We start from the raw sequence: 17,355 nt of genomic DNA, 5'->3' as shown, positions 1-17,355 counted from the left end.
ACACAGACACGGACAGGCAGACAGTCAAATCAATGAGAAAGGTTGTCACACAGACACGGACAGGCAGACAGTCAGATCAATGAGAAAGGTTGTCACACAGACACGGACAGGTAGACAGACAGATCAATGAGATAGGTTGTCACACAGACACGGACAGGCAGACAGACAGATCAATGAGATAGGTTGTCACAAAGACACGGACAGGCAGACAGACAGATCAATGAGAAAGGTTGTCACACAGACACGGACAGGCAGACAGACAGATCAATGAGAAAGGTTGTCACAAAGACACGGACAGGTAGACAGACAGATCAATGAGATAGGTTGTCACACAGACACGGACAGGCAGACAGACAGATCGATGAGAAAGGTTGTCACACAGACACGGACAGGCAGACAGACAAATTAATGAGAAAGGTTGTCACACAGACACGGACAGGTAGACAGACAGATCAATGAGAAAGGTTGTCACACAGACACGGACAGGTAGACAGACAGATCAATGAGAAAGGTTGTTACACAGACACGGACAGGCAGACAGACAGATCAATGAGATAGGTTGTCACACAGACACGGACAGGCAGATCAATGAGATAGGTTGTCACACAGACACGGACAGGCAGACAGACAGATCAATGAGATAGGTTGTCACACAGACACGGACAGGCAGGCAGACAGATCAATGAGAAAGGTTGTCACACAGACACGGACAGGCAGATAGACAGATCAATGAGATAGGTTGTCACACAGACACGGACAGGCAGACAGACAGATCAATGAGAAAGGTTGTCACACAGACACGGACAGGCAGATCAATGAGATAGGTTGTCACACAGACACGGACAGGCAGACAGACAGATCAATGAGATAGGTTGTCACACAGACACGGACAGGCAGACAGACAGATCAATGAGATAGGTTGTCACACAGACACGGACAGGCAGACAGACAGATCAATGAGAAAGGTTGTCACACAGACACGGACAGGTTGTAAAAAAGACAAAGACAGGCAGGGATGCTACTTAAATTCATTTTCTTCTTAACGACAACACCCCCCACCCAACAACAACAAAACAAGCGACACCGCTAGACAGACAGGCAGACAGGGACAGAGACACGGACACATGCACGCACAAGACAAACACCAACATGGACACATACTCCCCGATTTCTGTTTGACATGAGATGAGGTTTGCGAGGAAACCAGTATAGATGCTTGCTTTTTTTCTTCACATAATTATGTGAATTAAAAAACAGTATTTAGAACGTTAAAACAAGACATGTCTCACATTGCCATGACTTTCACGTGGAATTCTAACATTCGTTCACTTTGTCATACACCCAACACCAATTGCGTGGTTGCATTCTGTGAAAAGTAGGACCATTCTGATGAATTAATTGAGCAAAAAGAAATATGATTTGCATGTGTCACCTACGAAATCAAATCAACAAATAATCCCCAATCGGGACAGACATCACATTTAGTGAGGCGGGGAAATAGCGCAGTCGGTAGCGGCGCTGGCTTCAAAACCTGTTGTCACCATCGGTGTGGGTTCGATCCCCAGGTTTGGCGAGGGATGTATTTAAGAGAGTCAATTTTGTGCAGACTCGTATAAAAAATCATGTCCCAATATAGGTCCCTAGTTACCTGGGAGGACGTTAAGCCCCATACTCTCTCCTCTCTCTGCAGACTCTCCTCGATGTCCGAACACCCACGTGTGCATGCATGCGCACGATCAAGAACCCAAGTTCACAGCGACTATATCAAATCTTATCCTTATCTTTATCCTCATCAGGCAGACTATTCATTTTTGGTCAATGTCCAAGTGTACAGATGTTCTTATCCCACGTAGCAGCCTGGCCAGCTCAGAGATGGTCAAGCCAAAGAGTTTCCACGTGAAGGAGTGTGGCTGTCAAATGGTTTGGTGTGAGGGAAGACTAGAGGTTTACTTGGTGGCGGGGTTGGTTTACCTGGTGGCGGGGTTGGTTTACCTGGTGGCGGGGTTGGTTTACCTGGTGGCGGGGTTGGTTTACCTGGTGGCGGGGTTGGTTTACCTGGTGGCGGGGTTGGTTTACCTGGTGGCGGGGTTGGTTTACCTGGTGGCGGGGTTGGTTTACCTGGTGGCGGGGTTGGTTTACCTGGTGGCGGGGTTGGTTTACCTGGTGGCGGGGTTGGTTTACCTGGTGGCGGGGTTGGTTTACCTGGTGGCGGGGTTGGTTTACCTGGTGGCGGGGTTGGTTTACCTGGTGGCGGGGTTGGTTTACCTGGTGGCGGGGTTGGTTTACCTGGTGGCGGGGTTGGTTTACCTGGTGGCGGGGTTGGTTTACCTGGTGGCGGGGTTGGTTTACCTGGTGGCGGGGTTGGTTTACCTGGTGGCGGGTGTTACGAAGTGGTTTACTCGTATTTTTGGTAATGTGTATTGTTGTAAATAGAATAGACTATAGCGATGGTCAGACATTGGAAAGGGCTATAGGCTGCATACCGTCGCGTTGACGCAGTTGAACCTTGTGTAACTGACAAGGGTTTTCACGTGCAAGTGATGCAGACGACAGCTCACTGGCAATGTCATAGCAAGAACGACTTTGTAAAATCAGTCGCCGTCAAGGAGCCAAGCTCGACTCATGTTTTTCGTAACACTTTAGCAGACGGGCTCCTGTTTTAGGTATCTGACTGAAGAAGGATGAAGACTGACGAACTTTCCCTATCAGCGTACATGATATCTTCCATTTTCATATTCATGCCAGGCCGGCGACTGTACTAAATGTTGGCTTTACACTCTTTTGAGGTATGTTTGAAACCGGTTATATTTTCATGTCATGTTGTCGTATGTGAGAAGAGTGACTGGTTCTGTGTTTAACGTTATTGTGTAGGCCTAAGCTATTGTGCTACACTGCTTAAACATGTGAGGGTTTTACGTAACGTTTTCTTGGCTTTAGAAAACAGGAATTAACGTGTAAATAATTATATTGGCTCATGCAGCTTAATATGTTGGACGAGTGAGTATTTTTATTGTGCGAGTGAAAGAAACTAAAGACAAGTTGATTTATGGACTATAAACTTTACAGTGTTCCAACTGGAGGGTTTCATCGACGGAGGCTGAACTGAACCAGTCAACTGCAGCTTGGTGTACATGACCATGGCATGGAGAGCTGGCAGGGTTCTACAGTTAGCCGCCGAGACGAACTGGAAGGATCAAGGACTACGTCAAGCAATGGTTGCGGTGTCGTGAGGACTGGTGCATCCTTGTCAGTCGTCTGAAGGACTTACAGCCATACCAACATCTTGAAAGCCGAAAGATGGCAGTAGGGTAACGTACAGTAGAATACCTATTCGTCTTACCTGTTAAGCTGCTTTGTTTGAGCCAAAAGGTGTCTGCGTCTTGGACTGTAGAGTTTCTTGCGGTGTTGTCGGCCTAGGGTACTGGTCGAAGCCGGAAATGATTTTGTGATGTAAAAAGCTTTGTAAACTAATAATAATTAGTCTTGGCAGTGTCAAGATCCATTTAACACCAGGTTTTTGCGTGTGTGAGTGCGTGTGCGCTTGTGCCTTGTAAGCTACGGTAGCGGACAACTATTCAGATTACATTCAAGTCTGTAAACAAATACTAAATTTATAGAGTTGTGTAGAGGCATTTATGATTGTCTAAAAACCGGGCTATACCACTGCATAACATCTGGCGCCCAATAAGGGACAGGCCAATAAGGGACAGGCCAATAAGGGACCATAACAAATGGCGCCCAATAGTGTTTGTTTGTTTGACCCTTTAGCAGTATTGTTTTCTATCAAGGCACGTGCGCTTACACGGGTGTGAATGATTGTTTTGTTTGTCCTGTTTGTCCAGTAAAATTTTCAGATTTGATTTGATTTTTGATTTGATGTGTTGACTGGTATATTCTTGCAAGGCCAAGGTCTTACTCGAGTTTCATTCATGATATTTTTTTTAAACAGCTTCTGAACATGACGCCTGTATATAATTCTTTTGATTTTTTGGATAATCTCTGATCGAGATTCAGAAAATTTCATCGTTTTATCAACAATTCATTTTCTTTTGAGGAAAGGGGGTGATGTTACGAAGTGGTTTACTCGTATTTTTGGTAATGTGTATTGTTGTAAATAGAATAGACTATAGCGATGGTCAGACATTGGAAAGGGCTATAGGCTGCATACCGTCGCGTTGACGCAGTTGAACCTTGTGTAACTGACAAGGGTTTTCACGTGCAAGTGATGCAGACGACAGCTCACTGGCAATGTCATAGCAAGAACGACTTTGTAAAATCAGTCGCCGTCAAGGAGCCAAGCTCGACTCATGTTTTTCGTAACACTTTAGCAGACGGGCTCCTGTTTTAGGTATCTGACTGAAGAAGGATGAAGACTGACGAACTTTCCCTATCAGCGTACATGATATCTTCCATTTTCATATTCATGCCAGGCCGGCGACTGTACTAAATGTTGGCTTTACACTCTTTTGAGGTATGTTTGAAACCGGTTATATTTTCATGTCATGTTGTCGTATGTGAGAAGAGTGACTGGTTCTGTGTTTAACGTTATTGTGTAGGCCTAAGCTATTGTGCTACACTGCTTAAACATGTGAGGGTTTTACGTAACGTTTTCTTGGCTTTAGAAAACAGGAATTAACGTGTAAATAATTATATTGGCTCATGCAGCTTAATATGTTGGACGAGTGAGTATTTTTATTGTGCGAGTGAAAGAAACTAAAGACAAGTTGATTTATGGACTATAAACTTTACAGTGTTCCAACTGGAGGGTTTCATCGACGGAGGCTGAACTGAACCAGTCAACTGCAGCTTGGTGTACATGACCATGGCATGGAGAGCTGGCAGGGTTCTACAGTTAGCCGCCGAGACGAACTGGAAGGATCAAGGACTACGTCAAGCAATGGTTGCGGTGTCGTGAGGACTGGTGCATCCTTGTCAGTCGTCTGAAGGACTTACAGCCATACCAACATCTTGAAAGCCGAAAGATGGCAGTAGGGTAACGTACAGTAGAATACCTATTCGTCTTACCTGTTAAGCTGCTTTGTTTGAGCCAAAAGGTGTCTGCGTCTTGGACTGTAGAGTTTCTTGCGGTGTTGTCGGCCTAGGGTACTGGTCGAAGCCGGAAATGATTTTGTGATGTAAAAAGCTTTGTAAACTAATAATAATTAGTCTTGGCAGTGTCAAGATCCATTTAACACCAGGTTTTTGCGTGTGTGAGTGCGTGTGCGCTTGTGCCTTGTAAGCTACGGTAGCGGACAACTATTCAGATTACATTCAAGTCTGTAAACAAATACTAAATTTATAGAGTTGTGTAGAGGCATTTATGATTGTCTAAAAACCGGGCTATACCACTCCATAACAGCGGGGTTGGTTTACCTGGTGGCGGGGTTGGTTTACGCAGACCCTTGTTGACAGGCAGTTGACACAAGAACTTGTGAGGCGTACCGCAGTTTGACGTAACGTGCCATTGTAGATTGTGGTCGTCTGCAAGATGAAAAACTCTTACACAATCGAGAGAAAAAACACTCACAGAAAAAAAACCAACAAAAACAACTAACAACAATATTAACAAATTAACACATCAACACACACACACACACACACACACACACACACACACACACACACACACACACACACACACACACACACACACACACGCACGAATGTTGCTGCACAGTGAAGCAGAGAGCTTGTCATCATTTCACACGAGTTTTCATTCACAGCCAGCTGGGAAATAAATCTCATGTTCCCCATGCAATAAATCCCCGGTTCCCATAGTTGCAGGATACATGGATAATCAAAAGCAAACCCAATAGAAACGCTTGGGGATTCTTCGGCTCTTTTCATCGGTGTTTCCCCAGACCAAAACAGACGACACGACACTGCTTTGCAAAGTACCCAAAACGAACTGGCAAACTGGCAAACTGGCAAAAGTAAACAAAATACAAAACTACTTCATGAAAGGTCATTAACAGCTATTGTGTTTTCAGCGTAGCAATAGGGTCCGATATTTAGACGAGACAAGTATAATGCCGACGAGTCGAAGACGAGTCGCATTATACTTGTTCGAGTCTAAATATCGGACCCTATTGCTACGCTGAAAATACAATAGCGATTATATAGCTGTTCTGACCTTTATTTGTTGTTCCAAACTTACAAAATGACAGTTTGTGCGTCGATGCGGTGATCTCAGGTTTTGATAGCAGACGCCGTTTCTTATGCGCATTAGTTTTGCGCAGGCGCCACACTGACTTTGGAAAAAAACCTTGATTTGACAACACAGCTGTTAAACAGCGTTTTATTAGTTCATTCGTATACAACAAAAAGAAGTTTGAGTTTTTTAAATTTTGAACAAGACTACTTATGAAGAAGACCAAAACACAACATCAAGGGAAAACTAGAAACAACTGAAGAACTAGGATGCAACAAGGGGAGGAGAAGAGAACAGCTAATCCGTACAACGCGAGCAGACGGCAGCGAAGTTTGGGTGAATAGCATTTATACTTGTCTCGTCATGAAGCGAATTTTTCAACCTCAGTTATAAACGACTACATGAATGTTATTGCCATGGGTTGTACATCAATACTTCAGAGGGGAAGTGGGGTATTTAGTGTGGAGTTACGAGATAAGAAAAGCCGAATGCGAAAGTTTGTGTCAGTCGGTAACAGCTCACACAGGCACACAAAAACGGCTGTTCCGTTTTACTCCCCTGTTTGTACATCTTTCGACTTTGGGCATTTTGTGGTGTTTAGGGACAGAAAATATATGGTTTAGTCCTGTTTCATCGGGAATTTAGCAGAAAAGGGTATGCTATTGACATTTGTAAAGCTGAAAAACATTCCCGAGAAGAATTTCAAGCTGTCAGTGTATGCTGTTGTCGATTGTTAACATCGTGTGGTACAGATGGCTAAACCGGAACCATGCGTCTTTGTTATTGCCAATATGCTTTTGGATATTGGCAAAAATGGCCGACTTCCGTAGCATTATGCTTTGATGATGATGTTGAGACCATCCAATCACAGCCCCCGAATTCCCCCACGTGTCCATCAGAATAGCTATATACATTCATCACAAACAAATGAAACCTAGCAATCTGTTTTCTCTTCTTACAAAGTCAAGGAGTGCGTGTATCTGTGCTTCGATACACAGACGTTCAGAGAAACACGAACGTCAAACCAACTGACCCCTGACACACACATTTTGACCCCTTGCGCAAGACGTTGTATCGATAAACGAAGCGCAAATAAGAAATAATGATGAAAGCAAAGAACATAGCAACAAGAAATGCAAACATCTAACAAAGGCGAGCAAGCAGAATGACAGATCTAATGACAAACAAAAAAGAGACAATGAGTCGGAAACAATATCGCGATTTTTTCCTTCGCTGCACGGCGCAAATCTTCTGTGATCTTTGGCCCAACGTGCCTTGCTGCACGATGAAAATCTTCTGTGACCTTTGACCCAATGTAGCTTCCACATTCCATCACTAATATATAAGCTTAATATTTACAACTGAAAAACGAGGGGGTGGAATACTGAGAGGAACCTACAGAACTGTGCATCCTCAAACCTGACCGACTTATCTCAACATGTTACGAACTCAAAACACAGAGAAAGTTGTTTTCACACGCCAGCTTTGATTGCAACAACGTGCTGGGGCCCAAAAAACGTGTATTATCGAAACGGAACTCGTGTTTCAAAGCATGGCTCCCTGTGTTGATTTTGCACTTATTTTATTTCTACAAAAATGATGACAAAAACAATGTTTGGTGTTTTGTTGTCAGACCAGCTTTTTTGTTGGTCCTCCGGGGGCATATCGACTTTTGCGGTCAATAAATATGAAACAAAAAACGATATGCTCCCCCTCGGACCGACAAAAAAGCTGATCTGTCAACAACCAATCAAACATATTATAATATTATACTGACTGTAGGCGACGGTGACACAGTCCTGCTTGCCCCGCGTGTTGGTCACATTGTGTCGGGGCCAGTTGTTCCACGACCCCAGGTTCTTGTTGCCCGCCACCCATGTCCAGGGACCGGCGTCCTTGTTGTTGTCTGAAACATTGTCACACAGGAAGATACACAGATGGATCAAGTAATGGATGGGTAGATGGATAGATGGAATGTTAGAGATACAAAGATATATCCATAGATAGAGTATGCCACCTTAACGGTCTGGCATTCTGGGAGGATGGATAGATGGATGGATGGATGGGTGGATGGGTGAATGGATAGATGGATGGATGGGTGGATGGATGGATGAATGGATGGGTGGATGGGAGAATGGATAGATGGATGGGTGGATGGGTGAATGGATAGATGGATAGATGGATGGATGGGTGGATGGATGGATGGATGGGTGGATGGGTGAATGGATAGATGGATAGATGGATAGATGGATAGATGGATGGATGGATGAATGAATGTATGTATAGATGGATGGATGGATGGATATATGGATGGATGGATGAACAGATGAGAGAGAGAGAGAGAGAGAGAGAGAGAGAGAGAGAGAGAGAGAGAGAGAGACAGACAGACAGACAGACAGACAGTCAGACAGACAGACAGACAGACAGACAGACAGAGACACAGACAGACATAAAAACAGACAGAGACAAAGAGAGAATGAGCGTACCTGTCAAACCAATCCAAAGAGTTGTACGAGTGTTGTGGATGTAGGGATACAGGAATTTCGTCACGTCCGCTCTGCAGAAACATGTCAACACCATTATCATTTATGACGATAAACGACTACAATATCTCTGCAATGCGGTATAACAGCATAACTGAAAATTCATTGAATCAAGAATACGTCTGGATATTGTTTGATGTGTTACTATACTGCCGTTAAAGTATGAAGGCGATGCATCGAGCTGTAACTAAAATGTGGCGTGTTTGTGTGTGCCTGTAAAGCACAACACACACACACACACACACACACACACACACACACACACACACACACACACACACACACACACACAAATACCATCAATACATGTGCACTTTGAAAAAGGATAAACCGCAAAGCCAAAAGTCATTGTAATGGTTCGTTTCCTGCACTACTTGTCGCGACTTGTTTGATTGTTGTTTTTCTTCCCTTAAAGGCGGTCCTTAATTACGCCAGAAGTCGACTTCGCGAAGTCTTATTACCAAAAACTCATTGCTAAAGCTTCGTGCGGACAGCTTCGCGAAGTCTTTTTACCCAAAACTCATTGCTAAAGCTTCGTGCGGACAGCTTCGCGAAGTCTTTTTACCCAAAACTCATTGCTAAAGCTTCGTGCGGACAGCTTCGCGAAGTCTTTTTACCCAAAACTCATTGCTAAAGCTTCGTGCGGACAGCTTCGCGAAGCATACTTCGGGTAGTCGACTTGGCCCAGTTAAGGACAGGCTTGACCCCATTATTCTTGTCTTGTGTCTTCTTTAACTTGTTTAAATTGGAATTCACATTTGCTCAATCTTCTCTCGCTGTACACAGGTAGGGCAGATTACACAAGCGCTTATCTTACGTTTTTGACTAAATTGTTGTGCTCGTTCTCATGTATGTTTCAATGTTATCAAGTATGAAAATATAAGTTAACTTTCTTTAATCACATTACATCTATATCAATTGATAATGTTTGGATAATAATTATAAATGACACGAGAACTGACTCACGAGTCGATTGCACCGAGACTGGCCCCGAGACCGCTGCAGTATGCTTTAGCCTGGTTAAACGACTTGGCGGCGCGGTTGTAGATCAGGTAACAACGGTTAGTGATCTGAAGCCACCCGTTAGGACAAGAGCCTGAAAATAAAGCAACACATTGTGTGTGTTTAGTCAGAGTACATCAAAACACATGCATAATAGGAGGCATTTGAGGTTAAAAGGAGAAGACACGTTTGTTGAGTTACTTTGACTTTCCCTTTTCGGCTAGAGCTAACCAATCGGGAAGCGTGATAATAAAAAGCTGGTCCAAATCGCTTGTAAATCGCTGTGGAATCGAGCAACGCTGTCCTGGGACCGTTCACATGGCAGACTTTTTGTTGACCCGGTCTAGGCGACACCTGAGCGACTTACAACCAACTACAGTGGGTGGAAAGTTGGTTTAAAGTCCATCTTGTGAAGACTTGACATGGTTTTGATGCCCCTAATGGTTTTACCGTGAGTGCGTTAAACAACGCTTTACATGGTTACCCACCCTCTGGTTTCTGGCAGAGGAACTGTCGTCTGCTACTGCAGGGGATGGAGTTCCACGAGTTGTTGGCATGTTGACCCATGATTTGTTCCACACACGTCTTGTTCACGTTACCCCTGAAATAACACACATATACACACAAGTAAAAATACAAGTTAAGGCGGTACTGTGGCGACCTCATTTTTCAGAACTTTCAGCGCAAATTTACATGTATATACATTTGAAACAGCATACAAAATCATACACTTTTATGATCTTTCAGCATCGATTTGCATGTCTAGTTCACGTTATTCCTTGAACAGCACAGACCCGCTTTGGGCACTGATAGAAGCTGATTCAGCAAAACATTCTCAATCCGCACAGCAAGCAGCCAGGCTGTTGACTTGGAGTATCTAAGATTGAAAGGATGCTGTATTCAAAAAAGCTTGGACGGATTTGTGGTGATGCATTATGGGAAATGTAAACGTTCCGAAATCAAGACACCCCCCCCCCCCCACAAAAAAACGAAGAAAAAAATCAAATATAAAAAGAGAAAAAAACACACCAAAAAAACCCAACAATAAAACAAAGCTCACAACAACAAAAACCAACCCGAAATGACAACAGCAAACAAACAAGAAAGGAACAAGACATTCATGGAACGTTTATTTTAAGACAAACAAGATGAATGGGATCGTTGATACATTAAAGGACAGTGTCTTTCACAGAGACACGTAATTGACGATGTGCTAGAAGGACAAAAGGACCACTGGCACTGACCCGAGGGAGCGGGGCGGGTTTTTGGTCCAGTACGTGGGGTGACTCAGAGCGCTGCCGTTGTCCCACTTCCAGATGTAGGTGTTGCCCTGTGCACACAATCATAGACACGCATGCACGCACGCACGCACACACATACACACACACACATACACACACACACAAACACACACACACATACACACACACACGCGCGCGCGCGCGCGCACACGTACACACACACACACACATACACACACAATATTAAACACACAGGCAGACACAATCAAAGACACAGGCAAAAACAGCAGAGAGACAGACAGACAGACAGACAGACGGACGTACAGACAGACAGACAGACAGACAGACAGACAGACACGAACACAAACCGGAACGCAGACGTTAGTTTAATCATAAACCCTCGAACAAGCAGGCAAGCTTAGTGGAGGAAATAGCAACTATTTCATTTGCCGATTTACAAAAACAACATTTTTAAAGTAAAGCTGACAGCCAACAAGAACAAGGACGAGACTGAGAAGAAGAAGAAGAAGAAGAAGAAGAAGAAGAAGAAGAAGAAGAAGAAGAAGAAGAAGAAGAAGAAGAAGAAGAAGAAGAAGAAGAAGAAGAAGAAGAAGAAGAAGAAGAACAACAACAACAACAACAACAACAACAACAACAACAACAACAACAACAACAACAACAACAACAAGAAAACCAACAATAACAAGTGACTGACGACACCACCACAATCCACCGACAGCAGCAACAACAACTGCAGCATTAATCCTTCCAACAAGCAGACAATCTAAGCAGAGGAAATAGCAACTTGTTCATGAGGCGATGTTATAAACACGACATTTTAAAAGTTAAGCTGACAGCCAACTGCCACACACGTTTTCAAGAAACGACTGTGGTTTTATTTCTAAGGCACTGTGGAAGAGTTGTCTTCCTTGAAAGCGCGTCAAGCAGTAAACAGCGTGATAGTAAACTAGGGAGATTTAAAAGACAGCACGTTTCGTTTTGCAGCTCGTTTCGTTTGGTGAATGAGTCACCCCGCGAAAGGGAACGTGAAACGAGACGGCATAGACCGCAGACAAGATTTAGATGTATTCACGTTTCGTTTCGGAATGAAGGAAGGGCGATAAATCTTCAAGTGAAATTACACCATGTACAGTACTAAACCGTGTCAATTTCTTAAATATTTTTTTTTATCAAATGCATACTTTTTTTTTTATACAGTTTAACTGAGATTGAATCTGTATCGGTATATCAACATAAAAAGGAGGGTCAGAAAACGGCGGGCATACGCAAATAAAAGGCGAGTCATGCGCAAATGAAAGGCCGGGCATGGCAGGATATGATCCGCTGACTGGGCATGGCATAATTTCAACTCCACGAGTCAATAAAGGATTGACATACTCGCATTGCACACACAAGAGCTTCACATTTTTCAATTCATGCACCTGCTCATCATCAATTGTATTTCACAAAAATTAGATCATTCATGTTGAATTCCAAGATTTACTCATTCGAACTCATTATTTTTTTTATCCATTTCACGCATCTCAATTTTTACAACTGGTAACAGCCTATGGCAAAGAGCTCTACCGAACCATGTAGGCAATTATACCCTGAGTATTCCCCATTCTCAGAAAACGGCCCTGTGCACACGCCTGTGCCGATTTAGAAGCCTTTCCCCAACTAGGGGTTGTTTTGTACTTGTCACGTCTGTCCTCGATCAGAATGGAAAAAAAAACCCCTAGGAGGTGGTCCAGAATCGGGCATACTTTGATTATTTTCAGTCCAAATAAATCACACAGACTTTGTTTATACAAAATCACATACGAAGCCAGAATAAAAATTCGATGCGATGACCTACTTCTGCTTCGCCATTTGCTTTCTCACCATGAAGTTGGATAAATGTACCAGGATCAGCACCCTTCAAAATATTTCAGTTCACAACAGTTGTCTACCTCCAATGAACACATTCTCAGCGCTGAAAGACTGTGAAAGGGTTGATGAATCTAGCAATGCATAAAATGGCCAACAAATAAAACTGTTAGTGTGCAAAAATACTCACAAAAGTTGACGAAATATTGTTCGTTTTTTGGGGGTGGAAAACGTGACTGCGTTTTGACGTTCCACGTTCCGTTTCAGTTGACCTTCACCTTTCCAGCGAGAGACCCCCGAAATGATGACGTTTACCACAACTTCAAAACGAAACGTCCCGACGTTTCGTTTTTTAAATCTCCCTAGTGTCGCAGTAAACGGCTTTGAGCTCCGGTGTACAGGCTTACAAAGCCAAAGGACAATGCACTATGGTCAACACGCAATTATACAAACAATCAATCAAACTAAGATAGGAGCTCTCGAAGAAGAAAGGCGGGGAGGCTACCTGCTGTTGAGACATGAGCGAAACCCAAAGGTTCTGCCCCTTAGTTCTCGCCTGGTCCCACATAATGGTCTGTGTAGCGATGTCAAACACCTGGGGAAGCCTTCCTCCGCCACGGCGACACGTCAACCTGCACACACACACACACACACACACCACACACACACACATAAACAGATATACAGACATTCAGACGCAAGCACGCAAACACAAACACAAATATACGCGTGTACACACGAACACTCTCACACACACACACGCACAAATGAACACGCACGCACGCACGCACGCACGTACTCACACTCGCTTGCACGCACGCACGTACACACATCCGCTCGCATACGGGCACGCACGCAAGCACGCCACACGTACGCACGCACGCAAGCAAGCACACGCACGCACGCACGCACGCACACGCACACACACACACACACACACAGACACACACACACACACAGACACACACACACACACACAGACACACACACAGAGACACACACACAGACACAGACACACACAGACACACACAGACACACACAGACACAGACAGACAGACAGACACACAGACACACACACACACACACACACACACACACACATATACACACACACTGCAGACAGACGGACAGACAGACAAACATGACTGACTTTGCCCCTGCGAAGTTAAGAAGTCTGTTGTAGAATTTGTAGCACATGCTGCCGAACAGTGTCCATCCGGGGTCACAGGTCAAAGGTCGCCCTGCACAAATTACGCTCCCGTCACACTTGATGTATAGTAGCTTTTAACATAAATCCTAAGACGCAGAGAGACAGCTACAGAACGTTCAGAAACAGTGATGAAAATAAATAAAACCAGAAAGTTAAGTTTAAGGAACGTTTTACTATATAAAAGTACTAGATGAATACCCGCTTCGCCGGGTACGGCTTCGCCGGGAAGACTTTACTTACTTACTTAGGCCATTATGAACCCCCGGGGGAGCATAGGCCATCGACGACAATTCTCCATCCGACACGGTCCTGGGCTGCCCTTTCGATCTGGCTCCAGGTCTTCCCCTGCCTGTTGATCTCTGCTTCAGTGTCTCGTCTCCAGCTGTTGCGCGGCCGGCCTCTCTTCCTTTTGCCTTGTGGATTCCACTTCAGGGCTTGCCTCGTGATACTCGATGCTGGCTTTCTCAGGGTGTGCCCTATCCAGCCCCATTTCCTCCGGAGAATTTGCTGCGCCGCTGGTTTCTGGTCAGCTCTCTGCCAAAGGTCTTCATTTCGGATTCTGTCCGTCCATCTGATGTTTAGTTCGCCGGGAAGAAGTCGAGCTGAAAACCCGGCTGCGCCGGGGACCCGGCAAAGCCGGGTGTACGCCGGCCTTGCCGGCGCACCGCACGAAGGAAGGGAGATAAACGCGCAAAACACTGGAGAAGAGTAATACCCGGCTTTGCCGGGACAGTGACCTTCTAAAAATAGTATAACGGGAATATGGATTGAGCGTTGTCGACAGTGACCTTCTAAAAATAGAAACGGGAATATGGATTGACGCCACACGAAGGAAGGGAGATAAACGCTGAAAACACTGGAGAAGATAAGGAAGAGTTACTGGGAATGGATCCAGAGAAAAACCAAAATCGGTTCAGCGCTGCGCGCTGAGAGCACGTGTTGAAATATCTCATCGAGCAGGTTGTGTCCGGGGTGTCCCTGAATATGGCCACCAAATTTGAAAGAGATCCATCGAGAACTTTGGCCGTGCATCGCGGACACACACACACACACAGACACAAGTCGTATATATATATATATATATATACTAGATGATTACCCGCTTCGCCGGGTACCGGCTTCGCCGGAAAGAAGTAGAGGCGAATACCAGGCTGCGCCTGGGACCCGGCTCTGCCGGGTGTACGCCGGCTTCGCCGGCGCACGAAGGAAAGGAGATAAACGCGCAAAACACTGGAGACCTTCTAAAAATAGTAACGTGCAGTGACCTTCTAAAAATAGTAACGTAGTAACGGGAATATGGATTGACGCCACACGGAGGAAGGGAGATAATCGTGGCTGAAAACACTGGAGAAGATAAGGAAGAGTTACTGGTAGTGGATCCCGACAAAACAAAAACAAAAAAATCGGTTCAGCGCGCACAGCGCTGCGCGCTGAGAGCACGTGTTCAAATATCTCATCGATGAGGTTGTGTCCGGGGTGTAGCTGAATACGGACTCCAAATTTGAAAAAGATCCACCGAGAACTTTGGCCGTGCATCGCGGACACACACACACACACACACACACACACACACACACACACACACACACACACACACACACACACACACACACACACACACACACAGACAGACAGACAAACAGACACAAGTCGTATATATATATAGATACTAGATGAATACCCGCTTCGCCGGGTACGGTTTCGCCGGGAAGAAGTCGAGCCGAATACCCGGTTGCGGACACACACACACACACACACGAAGGAAGGGAGATAAACGCGCAAAACACTGGAGAAGAGTAAAAATAGTATAACGGGAATATGGATTGAGCGTTGTCGACAGTGACCTTCTAAAAATAGAAACGGGAATATGGATTGACGCCACACGAAGGAAGGGAGATAAACGCTGAAAACACTGGAGAAGATAAGGAAGAGTTACTGGGAATGGATCCAGAGAAAAACCAAAATCGGTTCAGCGCTGCGCGCTGAGAGCACGTGTTGAAATATCTCATCGAGCAGGTTGTGTCCGGGGTTTACCTGAATATGACCACCAAATTTGAAACAGATCCATCGAGAACCTTGGGCGTGCATCGCGGACACACACACACACACACACACACACACACACACACACACACACACACACACACACACACACAGAGACAGACACAAGTCGTATATATATATATATATATATAGATACATTTTTTATTTAAAATTCAGAATAAAATTCACAGCCAAGCAGACAGCCTTACACGCAGACCGACAGAACCAACGACCGACCGAAAGACAGCCAGCCAGCCACCCAGCCAGACAAGTCTGATATTAAATTGGCGAAGTCTACTTCACGAAGCTTTGGCACTAAACTTTCAGAATAAAGACTTTGTGAAATCTTCGCAAAGTCGACTTCGGGCTGAATCCAGGACAGCCAACAGACAAAGGACTCACCGACATCACGTTCGCAGATGGCCTGGTAGCCGGTACCGCAGCCAGCGACGGTGAACTGCTTGTTGGTAATGTCAACACACTGGTGGCGGCTGTCCTTCTTTGGCTGGCCTCTCGCCCACGTGCCGTTGCTGTGGATCATCATCATCATCATCATCATCATCATCATCATCATCATCATCATCATCATCATCATCATCATCATCATTATCATCATCATCATCATCATCATCGTTGTCGTCGTCGTCGTCATCGTCGTCAGCAGCAGCAGCAGCAGCAGCCGCAGCAGAAGCAGCAGCAGCAGCAGCAGCTAGTAGTGTTTTGTCCGTTCTGCACCCTTCTCACTTCAGTAACTGTTCTGAATGGTTATACTGCTAATAATACTTTCTACTGTGATCAAACTCGAAGAAAACAAAATCTAAAGACAGAGGGAGAAACGGAAACATAAACAGAGACAGAGACAGAGGAATACAGAAAGATATATAGACACTCACAAAACGGCGATGTTGACGCTCGTTGAGTTGGGCCATTTCCACGCCGAGCCGCCAGGCTGAGCGTTGAGTCCAATCCACCAGTGATTGTGAGTGCGTGTGTAGTTGTCCAGCTTCACGGCTTGGGTCAGGATCCAGTCCTGTACAGACAAACACAGACATATAATTGTTTCAGAGCGTTGAGTCCAATCCACCAGTGATTGTGAGTGCGTGTGAAGTTGTCCAGCTTCACGGCTTGGGTCAGGATCCAGTCCTGTACAGACAGACATACAGACATATAATTGTTTCAGAGCGTTGAGCCCAATCCACCAGTGATTGTGAGTGCGTGTGTAGTTGTCCAGCTTCACGGCTTGGGTCAGGATCCAGTCCTGTACAGACAGACATACAGACATATAATTGTTTCAGA

General features: G+C 44.9%; 1 protein-coding gene and 1 long non-coding RNA gene across 2 annotated transcripts in view; one reads left to right on the top strand and one right to left on the bottom strand.

Annotated features, from left to right (window-relative positions):
• LOC138947676 (macrophage mannose receptor 1-like) overlaps nucleotides 1–17,087 on the bottom strand; it is a 66,160-nt gene extending 49,073 nt beyond the window's left edge. Inside the window, exons 1-10 of the mRNA XM_070319202.1 lie at nucleotides 16,953–17,087; nucleotides 16,462–16,589; nucleotides 13,957–14,047; nucleotides 13,312–13,438; nucleotides 10,941–11,026; nucleotides 10,185–10,297; nucleotides 9,661–9,790; nucleotides 8,638–8,708; nucleotides 7,929–8,057; nucleotides 5,374–5,481 (exon numbers count right to left, since the gene is read on the bottom strand). Of these exons, the coding sequence (XP_070175303.1) occupies nucleotides 5,374–5,481; nucleotides 7,929–8,057; nucleotides 8,638–8,708; nucleotides 9,661–9,790; nucleotides 10,185–10,297; nucleotides 10,941–11,026; nucleotides 13,312–13,438; nucleotides 13,957–14,003 (811 nt within the window). The 5' untranslated portion in view covers nucleotides 14,004–14,047; nucleotides 16,462–16,589; nucleotides 16,953–17,087. The remainder of the gene's footprint in view (nucleotides 1–5,373; nucleotides 5,482–7,928; nucleotides 8,058–8,637; nucleotides 8,709–9,660; nucleotides 9,791–10,184; nucleotides 10,298–10,940; nucleotides 11,027–13,311; nucleotides 13,439–13,956; nucleotides 14,048–16,461; nucleotides 16,590–16,952) is intronic.
• On the top strand, nucleotides 2,527–5,192 carry LOC138947678 (uncharacterized). The gene is made up of 2 exons (XR_011449752.1): nucleotides 2,527–2,786; nucleotides 3,067–5,192. It is a non-coding gene; the product is annotated as an uncharacterized lncRNA (long non-coding RNA).
• Nucleotides 17,088–17,355: the final 268 nt, after the last annotated feature.

This window comes from Littorina saxatilis, linkage group LG14 (genome assembly GCF_037325665.1).
Source record: "Littorina saxatilis isolate snail1 linkage group LG14, US_GU_Lsax_2.0, whole genome shotgun sequence".
Lineage (NCBI taxonomy): Eukaryota > Metazoa > Mollusca > Gastropoda > Littorinimorpha > Littorinidae > Littorina > Littorina saxatilis.
The sequence above is the reverse complement of the archived record's forward strand: the minus strand, read 5'-3'. Positions and strand labels throughout refer to the sequence as shown.